The following is a 22,266-nucleotide window of genomic DNA, read 5'->3' as shown; positions in this document are numbered from 1 at the left end:
ATAGAGCACCTCTCCGATAGGCAAAATTATAACAACCAAAGTTATTGTGAAGGTCCCTAGTTGCCTTTGTCTGAAAATGCAACTCTTGTATCTAACAAATGGCTAGGCTTTGTTGGTTGAATGATGGTGCTATCTTCCTCGATGTTGACGTCATCGTTGTCTTCAAAAGGATCCACAATAACAATTTTGGCTTGGCAGACAGAGACCTCGGTCGCTGTCGGCAAATCTTCAAACTTTGCATCTGACACATCTGATGAAGGTGACAAGACCACCTCTAGGACAGATCGCTCCCCAACCATCTCTAATGAAAAAGCATGTGCTTTGCAACTAGCTAAGGCTGGTTTGAATGCAGTCAAATCACTCAAAGTAGGCTTCGAAGGCAATGTAGGCCTTAGCAACAAATGAGACCAAGCAACAAATACCATGCCAATACCGTTGGACATCGTTCCTTTTATACGTGCAACATCCGAAATTCAATCGTTGTACCCACTGAACATCGGAGCCCACCAGTTGTTATGGTCCCAGACTGACGATTCATAACGAGCTCCAAGAAGGTGTTTTTTTGGACCTCCAGCGCATGGACTCCAAATTGTGTTATTTACGATCTAAGCTCATTATACGAACGAACTCATCCCGCAAGGGGCTACAGTTGGGGGCCTACCTTGCCAAAGGTCCTCAAGACACCTCTTCTTCGGTGTAAACTAATGTGTTTCAGGCATAAAGTGAAGAACATACGAAGCTAGACTTCGGCCGAAGCAATGAAAAGAAAACTTCATCCACATGCATACCAGCGGCGAAGGCACAAGCCAAAGCCGTTAGCCTTGGCATGGAGAAAACTTCGGATGCAAAGTGATGAAGGGGAAGGAGTTCAAGACTTGTGCAGCAAGAAAGCAAGAGAAACGATAGCAATGTCCCTGTGTCATTTGTAAATCATGTGTGTAAACTTTATCAGCATAGTTGTAATTACCTACGAAACTGTTCAACTTTCCTATAAATAGGTGAACAGTACCCTGAATAAAGTACTTTTTAGAGGGCACTAGCTTCGTTCTGCTTAGCCTTTGAAGCACCTTTAAGGTATCTTGTGCTAAGAATCCAAAGGTATGTTTGTAAATGTATTTGATATGAAGGAAGATGGAATAAAAATACTAAGCCATACCATATGAGTCCTTTATGTCGTTTTCTATCATATTTCCATTTAAACATTGTTCTATTCACACCTATTTGGGGCCTTCGTCCTTCGAAGCTCCTCAAAACACTAATTAACCATTGTTTCCTGATACATCTCTAAAAGTATTATAGGTGCTTCGGTAAAAACCACCTTCAGAATGAACCAAGCAAAGATGAATGTACATTTCTACTAGCAGACAAAATTGATCTTCGGCCGAGGTAGCATACAAAGATGCTTCGCCTGTACGCACAAGTGGCAAAGGTGTTAGCCAAAGTCGAAAACTTTGGTAACAACAGAAGAACTTCGAACATAAGCCAGAGGAGAAGCTACAAAACAACGAGAACCTAAACCCGTGTAGATGCGGATGGAGTAAATACATTATTGCCCTGATGTCATTTGTAAACAATGTGTGTAAAACCTTGAGGGGCATGATTGTAATTCTGTACAACGGCAGTTCATCTTACCTATATATAGGTGAACAGTGCCCTGCATAAAGCACATTTTTTAGGGACATCACTTTGTTTTACTTAGCCTATGAAGAACCTTCATGCCATCCTGTGTGCGGGAGCCGAAGGTATGCTTGTGCACTCATTTATCTAGAGAAATGGAATAAAATGCTAAGGTGTAATATCCCAAAAAAATGTTGCCAAAGGTTGATCTTCGGTGCGTGGATGTGGGAAAAGGGTTGTGTGCCATTGGATGCTAAGTCAGAGTCATCTGTGGCGTCATTTCTTTTCTCCCGCAAAGAAACCCTAGTGGTGGCCTTTTCCCCCTTTTGCCCTTCTTGGCCGCCAACCCCCCAGACACTTGGCCGCCCCTCCCCCTTTCCCTTGGCTGGCCGCCCCTCTCCTCCCATGGCAGCCGGCAGCCGCTCTCCATTGCTTCCTCCTCCCGAGATCTTCCCCCACGCAGCAAGGATCGAGAAGAGGAGGAGCACCTTGAATTGAAGAGGAAGAGAGGATCAAGGAGATGTTCTACTCCATCTTTTCTTGCATATTTCCTTGGGGAAACCCTAGGTATGGATGAGATCCTTGTTCCTCCCTGTAATTATGTGCTTTTGGAGGTTGTAGATCATGGGGATTAAAGGATTAGAGGTTGGATTAGATGTGGGGTTCGGTTGTGATCTCGAATTTAGTTTCTGCAGAATGACAAATTCGATAGTTTCTGTTCATGCCAGTTTTCTGTGGTCTTAGTGGCCTCAAAAAATAAAAAGTCTATATATGGGTCGTAGATAATTTGTAGATCTTTCCATGGCCGCGAAGAACACCTCAATCAGACATCAGATCAGAGAGTTATGGTAGTTTGATTATAGCAGTTTTTCAGTCTCATAATTCTTGCAAGCACCAAGGTGCGAGTAATATAAGTCTAATCCCCCTCTGCTGGAAGTAGGGCCTCTTGTAGCCCGAACTAGGATAAAATACTTGTGTCAACTTGCATCACCATCTGGGCTGGGGCACACGACGTTATTTCACTAATTGGTTAGGTCCACGGGTCCAAACATCGATAGTTGGCATGCCAGGTAGGGTCTGTCACGTGCTAACACTCAGTTCCCATCAGTCTCAGTGGCGCACCTGGAGTGGACATGACTCGAGGTGACCCCCAAGAAGGGGTACCCAGGAGTCTACCTGTAGTCGGGGATTTGCATCCCCCCAAAAGCATGGACAAAAAGGACATTCATGTCCACCGCACCGTCGATGAGGACCCGCTGCAAGATGGTGTTGGCGAGGGTCGGGGTGATGACGAGTGGGAAGATTCTAACCCTAGGTAGATCATTAGGCTAGCTAGAGAGGTCGAAGGTGACGTGGGTGGAGGGCAAGGCAAGGGGGTTAGGTCCCATGGCCTTAGAACAATGGTGAGAATGTCACAGCGTGATGACTACATGTCATACCTAAATGTAGGGTTGACCATGCCACCACAAAAGTGGCAATGGTGCGCTGGGTGCGTAGTGGCAGAAGAGGAGGAAATAGACGACTAGGTGTAGGCTTGCTGGCGCATAAGGATGTATCCGATGGGGCTATTGGTCAGAGCCGCGAGAGGCACCACCAGAGTAGACGCTGCAAGAGGCAACACCAGAGATGACGCTATAGGAGGGAACACCAGAGTTGATGTTGCGGTTGTCGCTAGTGGGTGTTGACCCACGGCTGACCATGGAGGATGCTGGATTACACGAAGATGTCCCCTACATGGCACACAACTATCACAATTTGACAGTTAGGGATACAGAGAGTATACCCCCATAAAGATTCGGCAAAGGATCTTGGTTTGATGTACTATCGCCTACCATGACTAAAGGGCCTAGTCCGGTTATTGGGAGGTGAACACTGCAAACACCCATGAGCACAACGAGGAATATGATGGTTTTAGAAAGGTTCGGGCCATCGGAGCGTAATACCCTATATTTTCTTTGAGTGTATTGGATTGTAGGAAAGTGGCTAAGTGCCGATTACAGGAGGGTTGCGAGAGCCTGAAAGAGTAAAATGTGTGAGGTTGTGTAAAAAGACAGGAAAAATGGTGTCCGAAAAAGGATCGATGTGCCATCCCTCGTAAAGGGTGTCTCCCTCTCACTTTTATAGACCAGGGAGAGGGAGTTATAGCTAATAGGTTGGGCCAATGGAGGCACATATCTCAACCCGCATTAATGGAAGTTTGTTGACATTAGTACAAGGTCTTGCGGAGGAGTAGGCCTAGGGAGGGAGATTGGCGGAGGAGAAGGAGCGAAACCTAGGGAGGGCCTAGAGGGCGGTCTTACGGAGGAGGTAGCCCCGATTGGCATCGCAGTGCCGTGGAGCGCGCTTGTCAGGCATGAAAGAGGTGCGAGTATCCCGGAGTCGGATTGCAGCGTACCGACAGCGGGAGTTTTTGGTAAATGAGACACACTTATACAGGACACGGTGGTAGGAGTCGACGGAGGGACACCGTGGTGGCCAGGAGCGCAAAACCTGGGCCGGCAGAGCTGCACACTGTGACTACGGGAGGAGGAAGTGAGAGGTAGAGGGTAGAGGAGATGCTAGTCGGGCCAACGAAGGAGAAGGCGAGCGGGGCGATGGGATCCGGAGGGACACAAGCGGTGTCGAAGGAGGAAGTAGCATGGGATGGAGAACACGATGCCTGCCATCGGTGACAGCTGGATTGGAGGAAGAGTCGCATCCGCGCTCCTCACACGTGTCATGATGGGGATGGGTGTGAGGTCGGGAAGCCCGTAGAGGGCTCGAAATCGGCTCATCTTTTAATAACTTTGATTCAAATATATAATATAAACTCTTTCGGGGAGAGAAAGATCGTTCTCATGGTATTATATTAAGAAGAGACCCAAATATGATCTCGCTCGAGAGAATCCCCGAATTCTGGCCGTATCACTAGTGGGCCGTCACCGTCCACTCTACAACGCCCCAACTTGAGGGTGGCATGCAACCACGCAGGATGTAACCTAATAGAGAGAGGCATATCAAAGGATTCTTTTTAACAAAGCCTAAAAATCTCCCTAAAGAGTGTTCGAACCGAGACGTTTGCTCCTCAGAAAGTGTGTTTGGTTGAGGAGCGAAGAGGAATGGAACGACTCCATTCTTATTTTTTCGATGTTTGGTTTCCAATGGAGGAGAGCGGAGCGGCTCCTGGAGTCTATATATGACAAATATTTGGGATGCTCTCGCTCCATTAAAATGATCGGATGCGAGCGCTCTCGCGGACGCGAGCGCTCTCATTCCTCTCCTCCACTTCACACTCATATGGCTCTCCAATCAAACAATGAATGAAGCAGCTCCGCTCTATTCTACTCTTCAACCAAACAAAAAAATAGAGCGGTTCTATTTTGCTCGCCAAATACAGAATAAAATGGTTCAATGTCTAGAAACTGAAATGGAACCGCTCCGTTCCACTCCTCAACCAAACGCCCATTAAGCTAGAGCCTCTTTAGCCTTTAGTCACTAAACCAAAACCCCGGCCATCTCTCTACTCACTCTTCCTGTCTCCTCGTCTTGCTGGAGCCAGTATTAACAGATCCGGGTTCGAGCGTCCAGTCTCGCCGGACCTCCGACTGGCGGTCGCTGCTATCTCTCTGGTACCGCGGTCTCTTGCGCGCTTCTCTCCATTCGCTCCCACTCACCGGCTTGGGGGAATGAAGGATGTGGTAGGGAGCCCGGGGACCTGGAGTGGCATGGCGCTGCGGTTGTCGCAATGCGTGTCCGCTGGCGCATCCATGGGCGCTATGGCCACAGCGTACGGCTTCTCCAACTACACTGCTTTCTGGTAATGCCGTTTACCTTCTCTGCCCCTCTCTCCTCCGCTCCGCTTAGTTGCTTCTTGTGTGCTGCATTGGTTATTAGCTAGCTCTGGCGGTTAGGTAAAACTATAGATTTCCTGGCTTTGGTAAGCCTTTTTGGAATGAAACTCACCGGTTTCTTGGAATTCCGCCCGAAGTGCGCAATTCTGGTTTTGATTGAGCACAATGTACATGTGCCTTGAATAAGTTGTTCTTGGCCCATTGCTGCTAGCTGATGTTCTTGGCGTTGCCACACTTCTATCCGATGGTGTTGTTGCCACACTCCTAATAATAATCTGTGACAGGAAGATGCTCCTGGCGATTTAAATATTTCATGTCTCTGAAGTATGTCTTCTGGCAGTTTGAGTCGTCATCAGCTTGGATTAGTTCTTGATGTGGGTTTCGCCCGTAAATCATGACCACTGCAAGCTTAGGCAATCCTTATGTTATTGTATTCCCATTAGGCTTTGATGGTTGAAGTGTAGAGTCGAATTTATTTTCTTGTTTATGCCATGAATTGAGTCCGGATGGGCTGGCTAAAACATGCAGAACATGTCTGGAAGCAACCCTGCTATTCAAAATTGAATAGCAAGAGGATTTTAACCCCTCCAATCCCCTCTATTCCCCTTACTCCCAAACAAGCTCGTAGAATTTACTTAAGAAAATGAATTGTGTCTTTCATGAGTCCTAATTGAAAACAGGATAAAGGGCAATAAATTTGTTTTTCAGATAATTCCTTTTCTTCTTGAAACTACTTTACACTCACAAACTAAACAGTTTTAACAAGAGTACCATAAATCTTCTCCGTCAAGACACTTTCTTCTGTCTACTAACAAATCTATGTTGAGTAGAGAATATATGTATCCACATATTACTTGATGATACATATTCAGGAAACATCTACTGCTTTTGAACTTTGAAGTTTGAACTTGAACTTTGATATATGTCCAAGGCTCTCTTACCAAATATTTTGTTATGAAGACCATAGTATGTATGACAGTACAAAAGTGTTGGCAAGTTAGCATGTGCCCATGCCAAGTGACATGCCATATGAGTATATGATCTTTTGTAAATAAAGTGCCCCTTGTCCAACTGGACAGTGAAACCTGCATGTTACACTAATATTTTTCCTTGAAGACATAGTAGAGCTGTGTACCATTATATAAATAAGAAGATCCCCTTAGTTATACAGAACACATGCACAACTGTGGAAAAATTTAATACAGCCACAACTGGACTAAACACCAGCTCCAAGGGTAGTCACAGAGGCAACCCACTTGCAACAGCAAACCCCAAAGTCGCACTTCCTCTACAACCAGAACCAAGGTGCCAGCCAGACTTCAACTCCATCCAAGATGCACCAGTTTTGATGTTTACAAGTAGTCCAGATGCCAAGAATGACGAGTGAATTGAAGCTTTGTTGATCAGGTCGCAAGGCTCCAGGCTGGCCCTCGGTGCATGGGTGCCACTGAATGCTGGCTGAATCGCTGCAACAGGGTGAACCAAAACTTGCAAAGTCAAAACTTACAAGAATGTGATCAATTGTCTCCTCTTGATCACAGTAGGGGTATCTTTATGGATGTGACAATCCTTCTTCTAGCTAGTCGATCCGCAGTCCAACACCAATTGTACACCACCAACCAAAGGAAGAAATGACATTTTTCTGGGTCCCAAGATTTCCAAATGAGTTCTCATGGTCGAAGTATGGCACCTTTTTTTGGATAAGGGATTTATTTCATTAAGCTTATGAAACGACCCGGACCCATAACAACCAACCATTCAGATATAAACACCATAGCTAGAAAAAAAGGACAGACTCAAAGTTCTAGCTTGTTACTAAACTTCCAGCCATTTTGGCAAACACCTCCATAGCAATAATCTCCAGACTTGAGCACACAATCTTTAGCCGTCCTTGATCCTCCTCTCTCTGAAGGCCAGACCAGCTCCTGATCTAGAAGGTACTCCTGAAAATTACCTGTAGAGGTGATTGAATTGTAACATTATTAAAAACCAGATCATTTCTACACAGCCACAGAGACCAAGTCACAGCAGCCGCATCCACAAATATCATTCTTTTTAAATCTGGTTTGAAAGCATTCAGCTACTGCCCAAAGAACTGTACTGAATCAAGTGGGGCTTGCAATCCAGTTGCTGTTTCAATAATTCTCCATATAAATTTTGCAAACTCACACTTAAAGAACAAGTGATCAACAGTTTCAGTACAGTTACAATAGCAGCACTTATCACTTCCCTTCCAGTTTTTCCTTTTTAGATTACTTTTGGTGAGTGTAACTCCTTTCTGTAGGAACCATAGAAAGACCTTTATCTTTAGAGGCAACTTTATTTTCCAAACCTTATTAAAGACAGGAATAAAAGCACAACTCAAAAGAGTATTATACATAGATTTCACTGTTTTTTTTTTCAAAAACGCAGGAGAGCTGCGTATCATTATATTAAGAAGAAAATGTGAGGTAAAAAGGGGAAACCTCTTACAATTCCGCACAAACCCACACACACTAGATGATAGTTAGAAATACAACAATAGTATGAACAGCTAGACCCATGACCATGGAAACTCAAAAACAAAAGGTCACCGATTAGTGCGCTGGAGCAAAAAGGATGCTAGCTAATCCACTGGCTCCAACACTACACCAGAGGTGAGACTCCTCCTTGACCCAGATAGATTTCACTGTAAAAAGACTCTTTTTTGATTAGTGTTGCCATTCTAAAATAAGATTAGAATTCGAATTTCTTCTGAAACTTAAATAAGGAGGGTCATATTCCAACACCTTTGCAACAGATATTGACTTATTATAATAAATACTAAACAAATTTGGGAAATGAAAATTTTAAGTGGAATGTTTCCTCTCCACTTATCCTCCCAAAATTGAACTCTCACTCCATCTTCCACATTGAATTATGGTGGGTGGTTCATCTTGATCAACTCTGTTCTTAGTGTTGAAGTGTATAAGTGGATTGACTACTTTCTCCCATCAACTTAAGCTTTTGGGTTGAAATGGTTAGTTCGTCCACTCTAACATGGTACCAAATCCAGAGGCCTCGAGTTCGAATCCTGACAGAGGTTTTATTTGTGCCTCCACCCATTTATTTCCACATTTGCGCCTCTCTCTGATTGCGTTTGTGCCTTTCTCTTTGGCTGCACGTGAGTGGGGGTGTTGAAGTGTATAAGTGGATTGACTACCTTCTCCCATCAGTTTAAACTTTTGCGTTGAATTGGTTAGTTCATGCACTCTAACATGGTATCCGAGCCAGAGGTCTCGAGAGCAGCGAGTTCGGCCGTACGCATCACTGGACAGTCCGGTGCATACTGGACAGTCCGATGCATACCGGACAGTCCGGGAGCCGGCTCCCAGACTAGCATAAGTTTGGCTCTTTTGAGCCAAACTTCTCCAACTTCTTTTGTCTTTTCTTGAGAGGTTTCCTAGCACTTAGACAAACATAGTAGCAACTAAAACAATTTACTAAGTGTTGGGATCATACCTCTTTCATTCCTTTTTTCCAGGATTTCCAATGTGTCCATAACTAAGTCCAAATTCCACTTTTCTTGCACAAAGGAGTTAGTAGCCAAACAAAGGTGCAAGAAACATTGTATAAAATATGTGCAATTATTCAAGTACTTAAACCTCATGTTTTTGTAGCCTTACTCAAAGTCGCACTTTTGGTCTTCAAATTCAACTCATTTGAACTTCTTGTCTTCAATTTGCTTTTGATACACCTGTGCTCATGCTTATATTTAGAGAGTTAGTTCAAAGTGGTGTGTTGAGTATTTAATCACCAAAACAACTAGAAATGGCCCAAGGGCACATTTCCCTTTCAGTTGTGCCCCAAATGGTCTAAGTATCATGAAATTTGATCCATTCCCATGGCTTTTGCTGACGCTTTACATGCCCTTGTTGAAGGGCATCATCACATGTCTGAGCAGCTCTATCATATGTTCACAATGCTGGATTGCTTAATGGCCTTGTTCAAGGCGAAGGAGGACCTGAACACCTAGTGGCATTACGCCTACAACCAGAAGCATGTAAACTCTTGCACGCCGATGGGTGAAGCCTCTCCGTAGGGAGAAGCATCTAGCTGTTATCTCCAGGACCATCACATGGCTATCACCGAAGGAGCAAGCAAGTGCGTCTTCAACAAGGTTATTAAAAGGACAAAACGTTGAAACACTCATTGGTGAAGTTTTAACTTATAGACGTTTAAATGAAGTTTAAACGTAATTTTAAACAACATAGGAAAATACCAATATATCATAGTTTCAGACAACAACATGGAGTTAAATACCATAATAGATGGGGTGGCTGTTGAGAAAGATCCCCATCATAAACGGAGCATCTCAGGCTGAAGCTACATGGGAACCGATGGAGACGTTCAAGACCTCTTATCCTACTTTCCAGCTCGAGGACGAGCTGATTTTGGAGGTCGGGAGAGATGTTATGACTGACATCCCATACCACCGTTTGTTAGTTTGCTTAGTTTGTTAGATCGGATAGAGTTTGTTAGATCAGATAGAGTATGTTAGATAGGATAGAGTTTGTTAGATGCTTAGTTTGTTAGGTCGGATAGAGTTTGTTAGGATCAGGTTATTTGTCTTGAATAGAGTTTGAGGCTGCTATCTCAGCCATATATATAGCTCCTTTTGGCTAAGGAATAAAGCAAGCAGGTAAGTATCTTGCCCGTGCTTACCCCAACTCATCTACTGTTCACGCGCGATAGTGTTCACCGGCAGGTACTGTTCATTACATGAACAGTACCACGCTTCCCCTACCAGCAACCCTAGTTCCAACATGATCATGTCTTTCAAGTGGCTGATCGTGTTTTACTGAAACTACAACCCTACGTTCAGAATTCTGTGGTCAGCCAAGCTCACCCAAAGCTAGCTTTCAAGTTTTTTTGGGCCCTTTACCGTGCTTCAACGAGTGGGTTCAGTGGCATACAAATTGGATTTGGCGGCAACAACTTTGGTGCATCATGTTTTCCATGTTCCTCAGTTGAAGTCGTTTACACCCAATTTCACACTGGTGTTCTCGGATGTTTCTCTGTTGGTGGATTTGTCTTAGGTGAATATTCATCCAATACAAATTGTGGAGAGGTATCTGGTTCACAAAGGCAACAAACCAATGGTCCAGATTTGTGTGGCTTGGTCTAATCTTCCAGTTGATGCTACAACATGGGAAGATTATGAGGTTTTGAAGAGACGTTTTCCAGACGTCCTTGATTGGGGGCAATCAACTCTTGGCGGCAGGGAAGATGCTAGACACGTGGATTCTTCAGGAGAATAATCGGAAGATGGAAGAAGCAGAAGGTGAGCGAGAGAAATAATCTGGGCGGTGGTGATTGAATCATTGTGGTGTGTGCCAGGTGTTGGGCCGTGTTGGCCATGTAAGGGAGGAGTACTTAAACCTCTATTTAGATTGTAATCATCTTCCTCGAAGGTGGCCACCGTGAGCACTCACGTAGGTGGTTGGTGCTCTCTGTTCTTAAGGCGTCGCCTAGGCGTCCGGGCGGTGTGGTCTAACGCCTAGGCGCCTTGCCCGCCTACCTCGCCTAGGCGCCGCCTAGGCGTCCAGGCGGTGCTCCAACGCCTTGGACCGCCTTACCGCTTTAAAAACCATGAGTGCTCCATCAGTCACTGGTATCACACTAGTGCAACACTCGTGCTGCTCCATGGTGAGGCCACATGCGACCCTTGTCAAGCTGACAGATAAGTGTACCATAAGTCCTTACCCTGCCCCCTCCCCCTTCCCCCTCTTTGTCTACATCTTGTCCTCCAGCGATGCCTTGCATGGAGGCATCCCATGGCAAGAAGTAGCAAAAGGGGACATATTGGTAGAGTATATTTGGTAGCTAAGGTTGTAATCTGAGTATTTATCCATGGAGGTTTCTTGTCCCCAAGTCTTTGTAATTTGTATATACTGTCTAAGAGGCTCAATTTAAATATGCAATACATCCACACATTGATGCATGAATGGTTTTATTTCTCCTGCCCAACTTTTGGTAGTTCGAATGTGTAAGTTAGGACTTGTATTTCAATGTGTTACATTTCTTCACTATTGTGCTGATGCATAACTGGTTTTATTTCTCCTACTCGACTTTTGTACTTGCTGAATCACATATGAAAGTTGTAATGTTCAAAATGACTCGCTTGGGCATGAGCTCAATTCTCAATTTGCACTACTGGTCTCATTTACTTTGCTTCTGGTTATTTATTTCGATCTCTTTTCCCTTTCCAGCTACTTGATTGCTTCAATGGGCCTACAACTTCTTTGGAGTTTTGGCCTTGCTTGTCTTGATGTCTACTCTTTGAAGACTAAAAGAGATCTTCACAACCCTGTGCTTGTAAGCCTTTTTGTTGTTGGGGACTGGGTAAGTGATATTTTCGTGTTTGTTAGCCAAGTGCTTATACTTATATTATTATGAAAAATTTCCTGATCTACTGAACAGATTGATCCACTGGTTTAATTTTGATAATTAGTAGTTATCCTAGAGTCATTGCAATGGCTGTGTATCCATTTGTTGGATAGACTGAAACCCTACCCCTAATTTGGGCAGGGGTATATTAATATATACCAGTACATGTACATGGGCCATGACCCAGTACAATGATACAGAACACAACAAGCTAGCATCTTTGTAGTCACAACTCTAGCCTGTAGAGATGTTGAGACTGGACCGAAACTCCGAGAACACTAAAGAAGGAAGTCCCTTGGTGAAGATGTCGGCGAACTGTTAAGTAGTCGGGACTCGGAGGACTCGAACATCGCCAACAACGACACACTCACATACAAAGTGGAGGTTGATTTCGACGTACATCATGCGCCGGTGCTGTACGAGATTAGTGGAGAGGTAGATCGTGCTGACGTTGTCGCAGTAGACGAGTGTAGCGCGCGAGGGGGCTGTGGAGCTCTTGGAGCAGCTGAAGAAGCCAGGGTGCTTCGGCCATGCCGTTGGTCATTGTGCGATACTCGGTCGCAGCGTTGAAGCGGGAGACGACGGGTTGTCGCTTCGATGACCAGGAGGCGAGGTTGGTGCTCAAGAACCCAACGTAACCAGAGGCGGACCAACGCGTGTAGGGTAGCCGACCTAGTCATCGTCGGTGTAGATGATCAGCTTAGATGTCGGAGAAGGTCGAAGAAGCAGACTGTAGTTGAGGGTGCCACGAAGGTAGCGAAGAATCCACTTGGCAGTGGTGAGGTGGGGCTCTCGTGAGGTGTGCATATGAAGTCACACATGCTGGACCACGTAGGAGATGTTAGGTCGAGTGAAGGTGAGGTAATGGAGAGCCCCGATGAGGCTCCGGTAGGCCGTCATGTCGTCGACCGGGGCTCCATTGTTGTCGGAGATCTTCGCCTTAGTGTCAACAAGCATGGAGTAGGCCTTGCAGTCGGACATGCTAGTCCACTCTAGAATGTTGATGGTACACTATCGCTGGTGAAGGAAGAGGCCCTTGGGGCAGCGCTCCACGGTGACCCCAAGGAAATGGTGGAGAGGACCTAGGTCATTCATTGCGAAGTCGCGCTGCACTGGAGGAGGGCAGCACTGGACGCCGTGAGCACGATGTTGTCGACATAGAGAAGTAGGTAGGCAGTGTCGTCGCCGCGCTGAAGAATGAATAGGGACGTGTCTGACTTGGCCTCGACGAAGCCGAGGGAGACCAAGCAGGGGGTGAAGTGACTGTAACAAGCCTGTGACGCCTGCTTGATGCCATACAAAGAGCGGTTAAGCTTACACACCATACCTGGGTGAGTGGATTCGACGAAGTCGGCGGGCTTGTTACAGTACACCATCTTGGTCAGAGTGCCGTGAAGGAAGGCATTCTTGACGTCCAATTGGTGGACCACCCAGTCTCGGGAGAGGGCGAGGAAGAGGACGATCCGAATGATGGTGGGCCTAACGACAAGACTAAAGGTCTCGTCGTAGTCCACTCCGGAGAGCTGAGTGAAGCCTCGAAGGACCCAACGGGCCTTGTATCGATCCCGAGAGCTGTCGAACTTGAGTTTATGGCCGAAGATCCACTTGTCGGTGACCACGTTGGTGCGCTAGGGGGACACGACAAGTCCCAGGTGTGGTTGGCTAGCAGGGCTGCGTACTCCTCCATAGTGCGGCGCTAGTAGGGATTGGCGGGCGCGATACGGACGAAGGGGGGATATGTGAGGGAGTCAGAGCAGCGGCGGTCGTGAGCACCAGTCGGTCAACTGGTCAGAGAACACTGGCCGATCGACACGTCACCATCGGGTGGACATGGTGCAGGTCGTGGTGGATAGCGACCAAATGGTTCATCGGTGGCTTGACACATGAGTGGGCTTAGGCACGGCCCGATTCGTCAGAGGAGGGGACCGGGGGATTAGGCCGCACACCCTGTGGTAGAAGCGGGCGAGATCGTTAAAGCGAGCCAAAGGTGGTCGGAGTGGCGGGGCCGCGCGTGGCATGGACAGAAGCGACGGGGCCATGCATGGTGTAGATAGAAGCGACGGGGACGCGCGTGCGTGGTCGAAGGCGAAGGGGTCACACATGGTGAGGAAGAGGTTACCAGGACCGAGGGTAGGGGAAGATGAGGTACACCGATGGGATCGACATCGAGGAGACAGGAGACTGTCAAGGTCGGGAGGCTGAGGGGTCAGCAAGGGGAAAAACATCCTCATCAAAAACATGTAGAGAGATGATGCAATGGGTGAAAAGGTCGAGGCACTAGTACCCCTCGTGGTCAAAGGAGTACCCAAGGAGAAGACAGCGAGTAGATCGGGGTGAAAGTTTGTGGGGAGCATTGGCAGAGATGTTAGGATAGCAGGTACAACCAAAGACGTGGAGGTGCGTATAGGAAGGTGTGGTGCCGATGAGGGCGAAGAAAGGAGTGGGATGACTGATCGCCTTGGAGGGGAGGTGATTGAAGAGATGTGTGGCAGTGTTCAATGCCTCCACCCTATAGCTAATAGGGAGAGACGCCTGAAAAAGAAGGCATCGAATCATGTTGGTGGTGGTGTGAATCATGCATTTGGCCCGACCGTTCTAAGGGGGAGGTGTAGGGACACGAGAGCTGCAACTGAACCTCGTCAAAAAGAAAGAGCGTCAGGTGGAGTGGTCGAACTAGTGATTAATGTCACAATGGAGAGCACGGACCGGGCGGCTAAACTGGGTGGAGACCCAAACGAAAAAGTGTGAAAGTCGTGAAAGTATCAGATTTCAATCGCAATGGAAAAATCCAAAGAAAATACGAAAAGTCATCCATAGTTACCAGGTAGTATTTATAACCTGAAAGGCTAAAAATAGGAGATGTCCATAGATCAAAGTGTACAAGGTCAAAGGCTTGATCAGCCCAAGAGGAAGAACTAGAGAAAGGTAGGCGAACATGGTAGCCTAGCTAACAAGCATGACATATATTAGCAAAAGGGTCAAACTCAATGGAACAAGAGTTGTCAGTGGTAAACCGATGAACAAAAAGAAAATTCTGAATTATGTGAGGAGCAACAATAACGTTGTTGAAGTAGAACGGTCTCGGAAGAACTGAGTCACCTACTGATGTGATTGGAAGGGTGGAACTGTTACCCACAATAATAGAGGATGGAAGGGAAGGATGAGGATGATAGGAGTGAGGTAACGTGTCGGCATCAGGAGTGGTGTGGTAGGAGGCGCCTGAGTCGACCACCCGATCAGGTGAGGTGGGAGGCGGTGTCAGCGCCATGGTGCTGGACGATGCGACGGGGGCAGGACACTGGTCCCAACCTCCACTCAATAGGGACAAAGTGGTTGAGACAGGAGTCCCGGAGAGTGGGAGGAGAGGCAGAGATGGTGACGAGTGCGAAAGAGGGGGCATTGAAGGCGGTGGGACACCGTAGGAGCGTGTGGTCAACAGAGCCAATTGAGGTGGGTGTGGCGAGGCAGCACCCATGGATGGGCTCGACCACATGGAGATGGTCCCGATCTAGAGGTTGTAGAAGGACGACCACGCGGGATCGCCGCCGCGATCGGTGGGGCCACCATGGGTTGGGCTATCACCCCCGCGACCACCCTTGCAGTGCCGGCAACCGTCGCCGGAGCTGTGAGCCTGACAATGAGCTCTTAGAACAACAGGGGCGGTAGGAGGGCGCGCAGCCCCCCGTGTTTCGGAGGGTGAGGGGGCTGGCCAATGGAGGACACTCCTCAAGTAGGTTGTTGCGAACACCGTGTATGGGAACGACACAGACCGTTTGATGAAGGTCTTTAGGTGGTCATAGCGCTCAGTAATACCACACAGAATGTTGAGGACAAGCGTGTGGACGGTTATGGGTTCGCCTTGGTCGCACAAGGAGTCTTCCCTGCCCTTCATCCTGCGGTTGTACTCATTGACCGAGAGGTCCCCCTAGGAGAACAAGCAGAAGGAGGCATCAAGGTGGATGACACGGGACTCCTGAGGAACTGGGCCTCAAGGGCAACCTAGGCCTAGCGAGTGATGCCTCCCTACTCACGGACGATATCCTGAAGTTCGATAGTGAGCGTGCCAAGGATCCACGAGAGGATCATGTTGTCCATTCGGTGCTAGGGCGGGAGCTGCTGGGAGGTGGCGTCGACGATGACGTGGTTGTCGAGGGCATAGTGCTGAAGCGTGAGGAACACCTAGTCATGCCAACAAGTGTAGTGGTTGGACGACGGGGACAAGCGACCGGATGTTCTGGACACCTGCCTCCTGAGCATGGAGGTTGGCGATGACGGCTGTGTCGAACTCAGAGCGAAGAGGGGGTTGGGCCGCTGGAGAGGGGTCAACGACCGAGGAGCCGTGGATGTGGTGCTCGAAGTCTGCCAATTGGGAGGCAAGAGCATACGCCGTGGTGCGCTCGTGCTCCTAGGCGAGGGCCACAACACGTTTGCGATCCTGAGCAGCGACCATGGTGGCCTTGGTGGTAGTGAGAGCCGCGACCAAAGTAGAGTGAGCAATGGTGATGTCGAGGGGGGGATGCAAAGCCCAAAGAAGCCGCAGTGGGAAGCGTGGGAGGTTGTGGGATCGACAGGCTCGATGTAACTAGGAGGACGGGGGTTGTGGAATGTTGTTGGTAGATCCAGCAGACACATTCGCCATGAAGGCCCACATAGTAGAGGGAAGGAGCAGTAGGTTGTAGGTTGTGGCGGTGTGGACATGGGAGGGGTGCACTATTGGAGAGGCACTGGGCGCGAACCTGCAGCATGGACTGGAGGATGACAGTAGGCAGGGACGAAGCTAGGATCCGAAGACAGAGGAGGTAGGCTTAGCCTCCAAGCGACCAAATCAGCAAGGACACAATATAAAAATGGCAAGGAAACCAACCACAATGCATATATTGATATATAATCTTCATTAAAAAACAATATAATAAAACAACATCTATTTTGTCAAACAAAATAAAATTACACCTCATTTATTTTGAATTTAGCTCTACGTGTATTAGCTATATCATAGGCCTTGATAATATCATCAGAACTAATCATTGCCGCTAATTCCCTTTCAATATAAACGACCAGATAATCCCGTAAATAGGCATCTCCCATTTTGCTTCGAAGATGTGTCTTCACAAATTTCATAGTTGAAAAGGCTCTCTCTGTGGTCGCAATTGACACAGGGAGAGTAAAGAGTAATCTCAATAATTTATCTATCATCGGATAAATAGAATCTTTACCCAGCTTAACTACTACACTTGTTAAATCAGCCAAAGATGATAAACCCTTTAGTTGTGGACGGTTGCAAACATCAAGTTGAAAATATGGCAATTGGCACTCTAATTGCATTCTTTCTTAATTTGGGGGGGGGGGGGGGGTGCCAGGCCCACCTCGGCCCCCCTGGTGGCTTCGCCACTGGCAGTAGGCACATTGGAAGGGCTCGGGGGCCAGGTGGCGGTGGCGTGTTGGCTGTAGAGGGATGAGGTGGCTGCCCATGAGATGGAGCTGTCGCTGGGTAGTGAGAGCACGCTACCTTGGTAGGGCGGGGGTGTTGTAGGGGAGGGTGTGTATGGCGCCGCCATGGGGAAGACCTCGCCGATAGGTCTGGGGGGGGGAGGTGGCGCTGGTGCCTGGGAATACAAGGGCCTGGCGGCGACCGAGGGTGGGCGCTGCTCCGGCGAAGATGTGGGCTGCATCGGCGGCCACTCCTTCGGCGGGCGTGAGCAGGGGAGGTGTCGCTGTAAGGGAAGACGTCAGGGGAAGGAGAGAGAAGCCGGGAGGTGACGACTGAAGGAGGGAGAGAGAAGAAACCCTATCTTGATACCATGTTGGATATTGTTGAGCACTAAATTGAGCGGCGGACGGTCCGACCCTGAGGCCGGACGGTCCGCGGTCCGGACGGTCCGCGCGTGCGCAGAGCAAATTAGGGTTCCGAGTTTTGTGCTACGGTTGTTAGCTAGATTCGCGGAATTAGCTCGGAAATTAGTTTGTAAAGGGTCCAGCCCCCCTCCTCTATAAATAGAGAGGTATACGGTCGATTTGTAATTATCAATCGAATCAATAACACTTCTATCTCGCGTTTATTTCCTGTACAATTAGGAGTAGTTCTAGTCTAGTTCTAGTTTAGCCTCTCAATCCCCCAAATTCTCCGCTTCTCTTCGACTCTACGTCGATTAGAGGAGTCTAGGTCGGTCTGCCCGAGCCTAGACATCACCTAGGATCTCTCCTCCCCGATGGGGTCCCTCTCGGGAGTGAGATCCAGACGCCGCCGGCGATCTTCCGCCGCCCCTGCGCACGCGCGGACCGTCCGGCCTTAGGGCGTGGACCGTTCGGCCGTCAGGCAGAAAACCCTAGCCTCACGCCAGGCCGCGGACCGTCCGGCCCTGTGCAGAGAGCACCGCCGCTGGTTCGTGTTGAGTGATTGGCGCCCCAAAAAGGTGTCAACATACTTTTTGGCGACTCCGCTGGGGAACACACGTCTAGACCCATCAAATCGGCCCTCAATGGCCGGTTAAAGGGATAATTCTAAAGTCTCCCCCAACAACATTATAGAGCCGACTTGGGAAACCTTGCCGGCTGACGAACAGCTCCGGTTCGAGGAGCATAAGGAGCAGCTGATTCAAGAGGCGAGGGCGAAGTTCCTGGCCAACTTCAAGGTGGACAGGAACAATAAAGTCGTCCGACAACGGGCAACGGATCCGGCTTCGCTCCGACCCACACTAGATATCCCTAATGTAAGTAATACAAACGAGCTACAATCTCTTAAGAATTATGTAGATGAACAACGAGAACAAATGCAAAATATCATAGGGGGTATGCAAAACGATTATAGGAGACTAGTACGTGCAAAACGATTATAGGAGACTGGTTGTGTCTTCGCCAGGCAGTTTTGGCATAGCATCCTCTCCCCCTTTGGTATGGGCCACTGAACTCCAGGACCAGAGAATACTAATTTTGCTGATTGGTGGGGACTAGTGACCATTCAGGTGCACAAAAGCAAGAGAAAGGGAGTCAACAGTGCCATTATTTTGGGAGCATGGTGCCTTTGGTTGCATAGAAACAAAGTTATTTTCGATGGAGATTTACCGACCATTGGCAAGGTGCATAGAAGCTTCATCGACGAGCTTTCCTCATGGGTGCTGGCTGGTGCCAAACACCTCGGAAGCCTTGGGCTTGCTGCTGCTCTAGGCGCAGCAGGCCCGACTTAATTTTTTCCTTGGTCGTCTTTTTGTATCTTAGTCCTATGGATAGTTTTATTTATGCTTGTTGCTGGCCACCATAGGGTGGTTTTTTGTACTGGTCCTCTTGGACCTTAATTTTCCCTTCTTAATTTAATGATGCGCAGCTCTCCTGCGTTTTTCGAGAAAAAAATAAATCTAGTATTGCAAATTTTCCTTCGCACGAGGTTGAATTAGGGGGTAACACGCGTAATACATTGGCTATAGGTTGTCACGGCCAGTCACAACCCCTTTATGGGATGCCGATGGATACATACCCTGAGCAACCGTAAATCGGCAGTAAATCAGCCGATCTGCACATGCCTGGATCGTCCGCACGTGAGCGCGGACCGTTCGGGCCAGCAACGGCCGGGCCCATTTTTAATGAGTTACCCAGACATACACCCTAGCCACAACGTATGGCACATAATCTAACCTACCCAGTCGGACGTCCGCATACAACGACGGACGGTCCGCATATAATCACGGACGGTCCGGGCCAATGTCCGGACAGTCCGCGCATGACTTTTTTGAGGAGGATTGTTACCTGAATCCTCACCCGTCCCAGCAACACTTCCCATCACACTATGCAATGCATCAGCCCATTAATACAAAATCCAGAGCCCAGGAAAGCTTTCCGGCCCCGCCTAGAAGGCCGGAAAGGAACGATTGAAAGTAGCCTAGAGGGGGGGTGAATAGGCTACACCTGAAATTTTTCACTAAAAACTTCGAAATAGGTTAAATTAAAGTTGCACTGGTGCAAACCGGTTCAGTTGATTTTGATTACAACTGAACAAGTTTGAACTTGCTCAACTTAGATTAGATAATCTGTTAAACAAATATGAAGTAGTGAAGAATTTTGCTAAAGACTTGGCCTACACAAAATCTACTCGAATAGATAATATGAACCAACAAACGAATTTAAAACGCTTAACAAGAACACACAAGAACACGCAATATAACCCGAGGTTCGGCAACCACCACAAAGGTGTCCTACTCGTTGAGGAGCCCACAAAGGGCCGGGTCTTTTCCAACCCTAATCCTCCACAAGCTGACCACAAAGGTCAAGGCAATCTCTTCTCAAATAAGCTCAAAGAGCGGGTGATACAAACTTCTTGGGGTCGTCCACAAATTTGGAGACTCCCAAGCAACCTCTAACCGTCAAGGAACACGAGGTTCCAAGAGTAACAAATCCGCACAAGGTTAAGTTTGCAACGAGCTCAAGAACAAAGAGAATAGGAGAATCGAGATGAAATTAACAGCGTGTTAGATCAAGTTCACCTCACACCAAGGGTCCTTCAAATGATTGAAGGAGAAGCGATTGCGGGTGTGAGAGGTGAAATGAATGCACTTGTTGAGAGTTTGGTCAGCCAAGATTTCGTGGGAAGGGCAGAAGTAAATAAGAGAGAGAGTGTGGGGGGGGGGGTATATAAAGGATCCCCCAAAAGCTGGCAGCCGTTGGGAGAAAAGGGGTAAAAACCGGTTGAACCGGTTTTCAGACCGGTTGAACCGGTTTCCACCAGGAAGATCCCGGTTCACTAACCTACTCAGCCGGAGACTCGACCGGATTCAAAACCGGTTGAGTAGGGAAAAAATCCGGTTGAACCGGTTTTCCCAAAAGATCTGCAACGACTTTTCTGACAGCTCTGACTGTCAGACAGGTCAGAGCAGGGATGGCAGAGGAGCAGTCCCAAAATCGGTTGAACCGGTTTCAGGACCGGTTGAACCGGTTTCCAGGGCTGAAAACCAAGTTTTGAATATTTTAAAGAGAACAAAGATGGAGTTTTTGTGGGAAGTAAAAATGGTTTTTCTCAAGGGCATTCATGATCTGGAAAAATGTTCTCGAAGATGTTTTCAAAGGATTTTGAACTTAGCTCATTGCATAACTTACTTAACCATTACAGATCCCTCTTAATTGCACGACGATTCCTATAACTCAAGAATTATAAATTAAGCACTGCCGATGTTTCTAAGCACTTGGAGCACGCTATTTGATGTAGAATTTTAAATCCGCTGTGCTTTCTATTTTTATGTTTGTAAGATCTGTGCTTCTTCTGTCTGTAAAATTACTGTGTACATGCTAGTAGCAAACTTGTTAGAATCTCTGTTTGTTTTGTCATTTAATCACCAAAACCCTCAATTAGGGTTGATTGCACTTACAATCTCCCTCTTTTTGGTGATTAAAACAAACTAAAGTGGAGATAAAAATTAAAAATTATGAATACTTGCAAGATAAAAGCATTTGTGTATGTGTAGCTCTCACTAAATATGTGCATGAGTTTTGTGATATTAATATTGACTTGATATGTCAATTTGCAACATATTTAGAGAGAGTGAACAATCAACACCATACACAAAACAATGAGGGATTTAACACAATTATAGAATGTGATGATAGAAAGAGTAAAATTACACATACAAGCTCATTATTGCATAGCATAAGATATGAAAATTTACTACTGCTATTACAATAATGATATCACATCTCATCACATCATTAAAAAAGTTTATGGCTTCAGAGCCATGCATGCATCACAAGATAGACTAATAATTATTACAAACCGATGTTCATTACATAAATAGAAGGTACTGTCAAGATAAGAAACCTTCTCCCCTTTTTGGCAACAAGAACCAAAAGAGGAGAGAGCCACCAACACAAAGATCACCAGTTAGGAGGAGGCTGATGCGGAGCAAAGAAATGGTGCGCCAGGTGAGATGCGAAGTGTTCTTCCCCAGACTGATCCGGGGGAGGAGCACTTCCAGAAGGATCCTGGGGCGGAGGGTGAGAGGATGATTGACCCGGATCCCCATGGTAGGGAGGCGGGGCAAACTGCTCGCGATTATCAAAGTAGGCTTCTTCTTCTTCTTCGTCGTCTGCTAACATAAATGGCACCCCGTAGGCCTGCTGGTGCCACTCATTGATCTCCGGGGGAGGCGGATGGAGAGGCACGTCAGGCGAGCGAGGGGCAAAGGGCATACCCATAGTGGAAGCTTGACGACGAAGATTGTCGTCAGTCTCCCGCTAACGCCTTGCCAGCTCATGTACATCAGCAGAAATGTTCCGGCACATAGAGAAAAATGCCGCAATCCCATGGGCCAAGCGGGCACCCATCCCTCGGCCACTGTTAGGGCCCGTTTGGCAAAGCTCCAGCTCCAGCTTCTTTAGCTCTAGATCCTGATCCTCGTGAGGAGCTGATCCTCCTGATTCTCCTAGAAAATCA

The 22,266-nt window shown here is 47.4% G+C and overlaps 1 protein-coding gene across 1 annotated transcript in view; it reads left to right on the top strand.

The window, feature by feature from the left end:
• The first annotated feature begins 5,093 nt into the window (after positions 1 to 5,093).
• LOC100276350 (CASP-like protein 13) overlaps positions 5,094 to 22,266 on the top strand; it is a 33,786-nt gene continuing 16,613 nt past the window's right edge. The window contains exons 1-2 of the mRNA NM_001150159.2: positions 5,094 to 5,413; positions 11,678 to 11,810. Of these exons, the coding sequence (NP_001143631.1) occupies positions 5,283 to 5,413; positions 11,678 to 11,810 (264 nt within the window). The 5' untranslated portion in view covers positions 5,094 to 5,282. The remainder of the gene's footprint in view (positions 5,414 to 11,677; positions 11,811 to 22,266) is intronic.

Source organism: Zea mays, chromosome 7, assembly GCF_902167145.1.
Source record: "Zea mays cultivar B73 chromosome 7, Zm-B73-REFERENCE-NAM-5.0, whole genome shotgun sequence".
NCBI lineage: Eukaryota > Viridiplantae > Streptophyta > Magnoliopsida > Poales > Poaceae > Zea > Zea mays.
The sequence above is the reverse complement of the archived record's forward strand: the minus strand, read 5'-3'. Positions and strand labels throughout refer to the sequence as shown.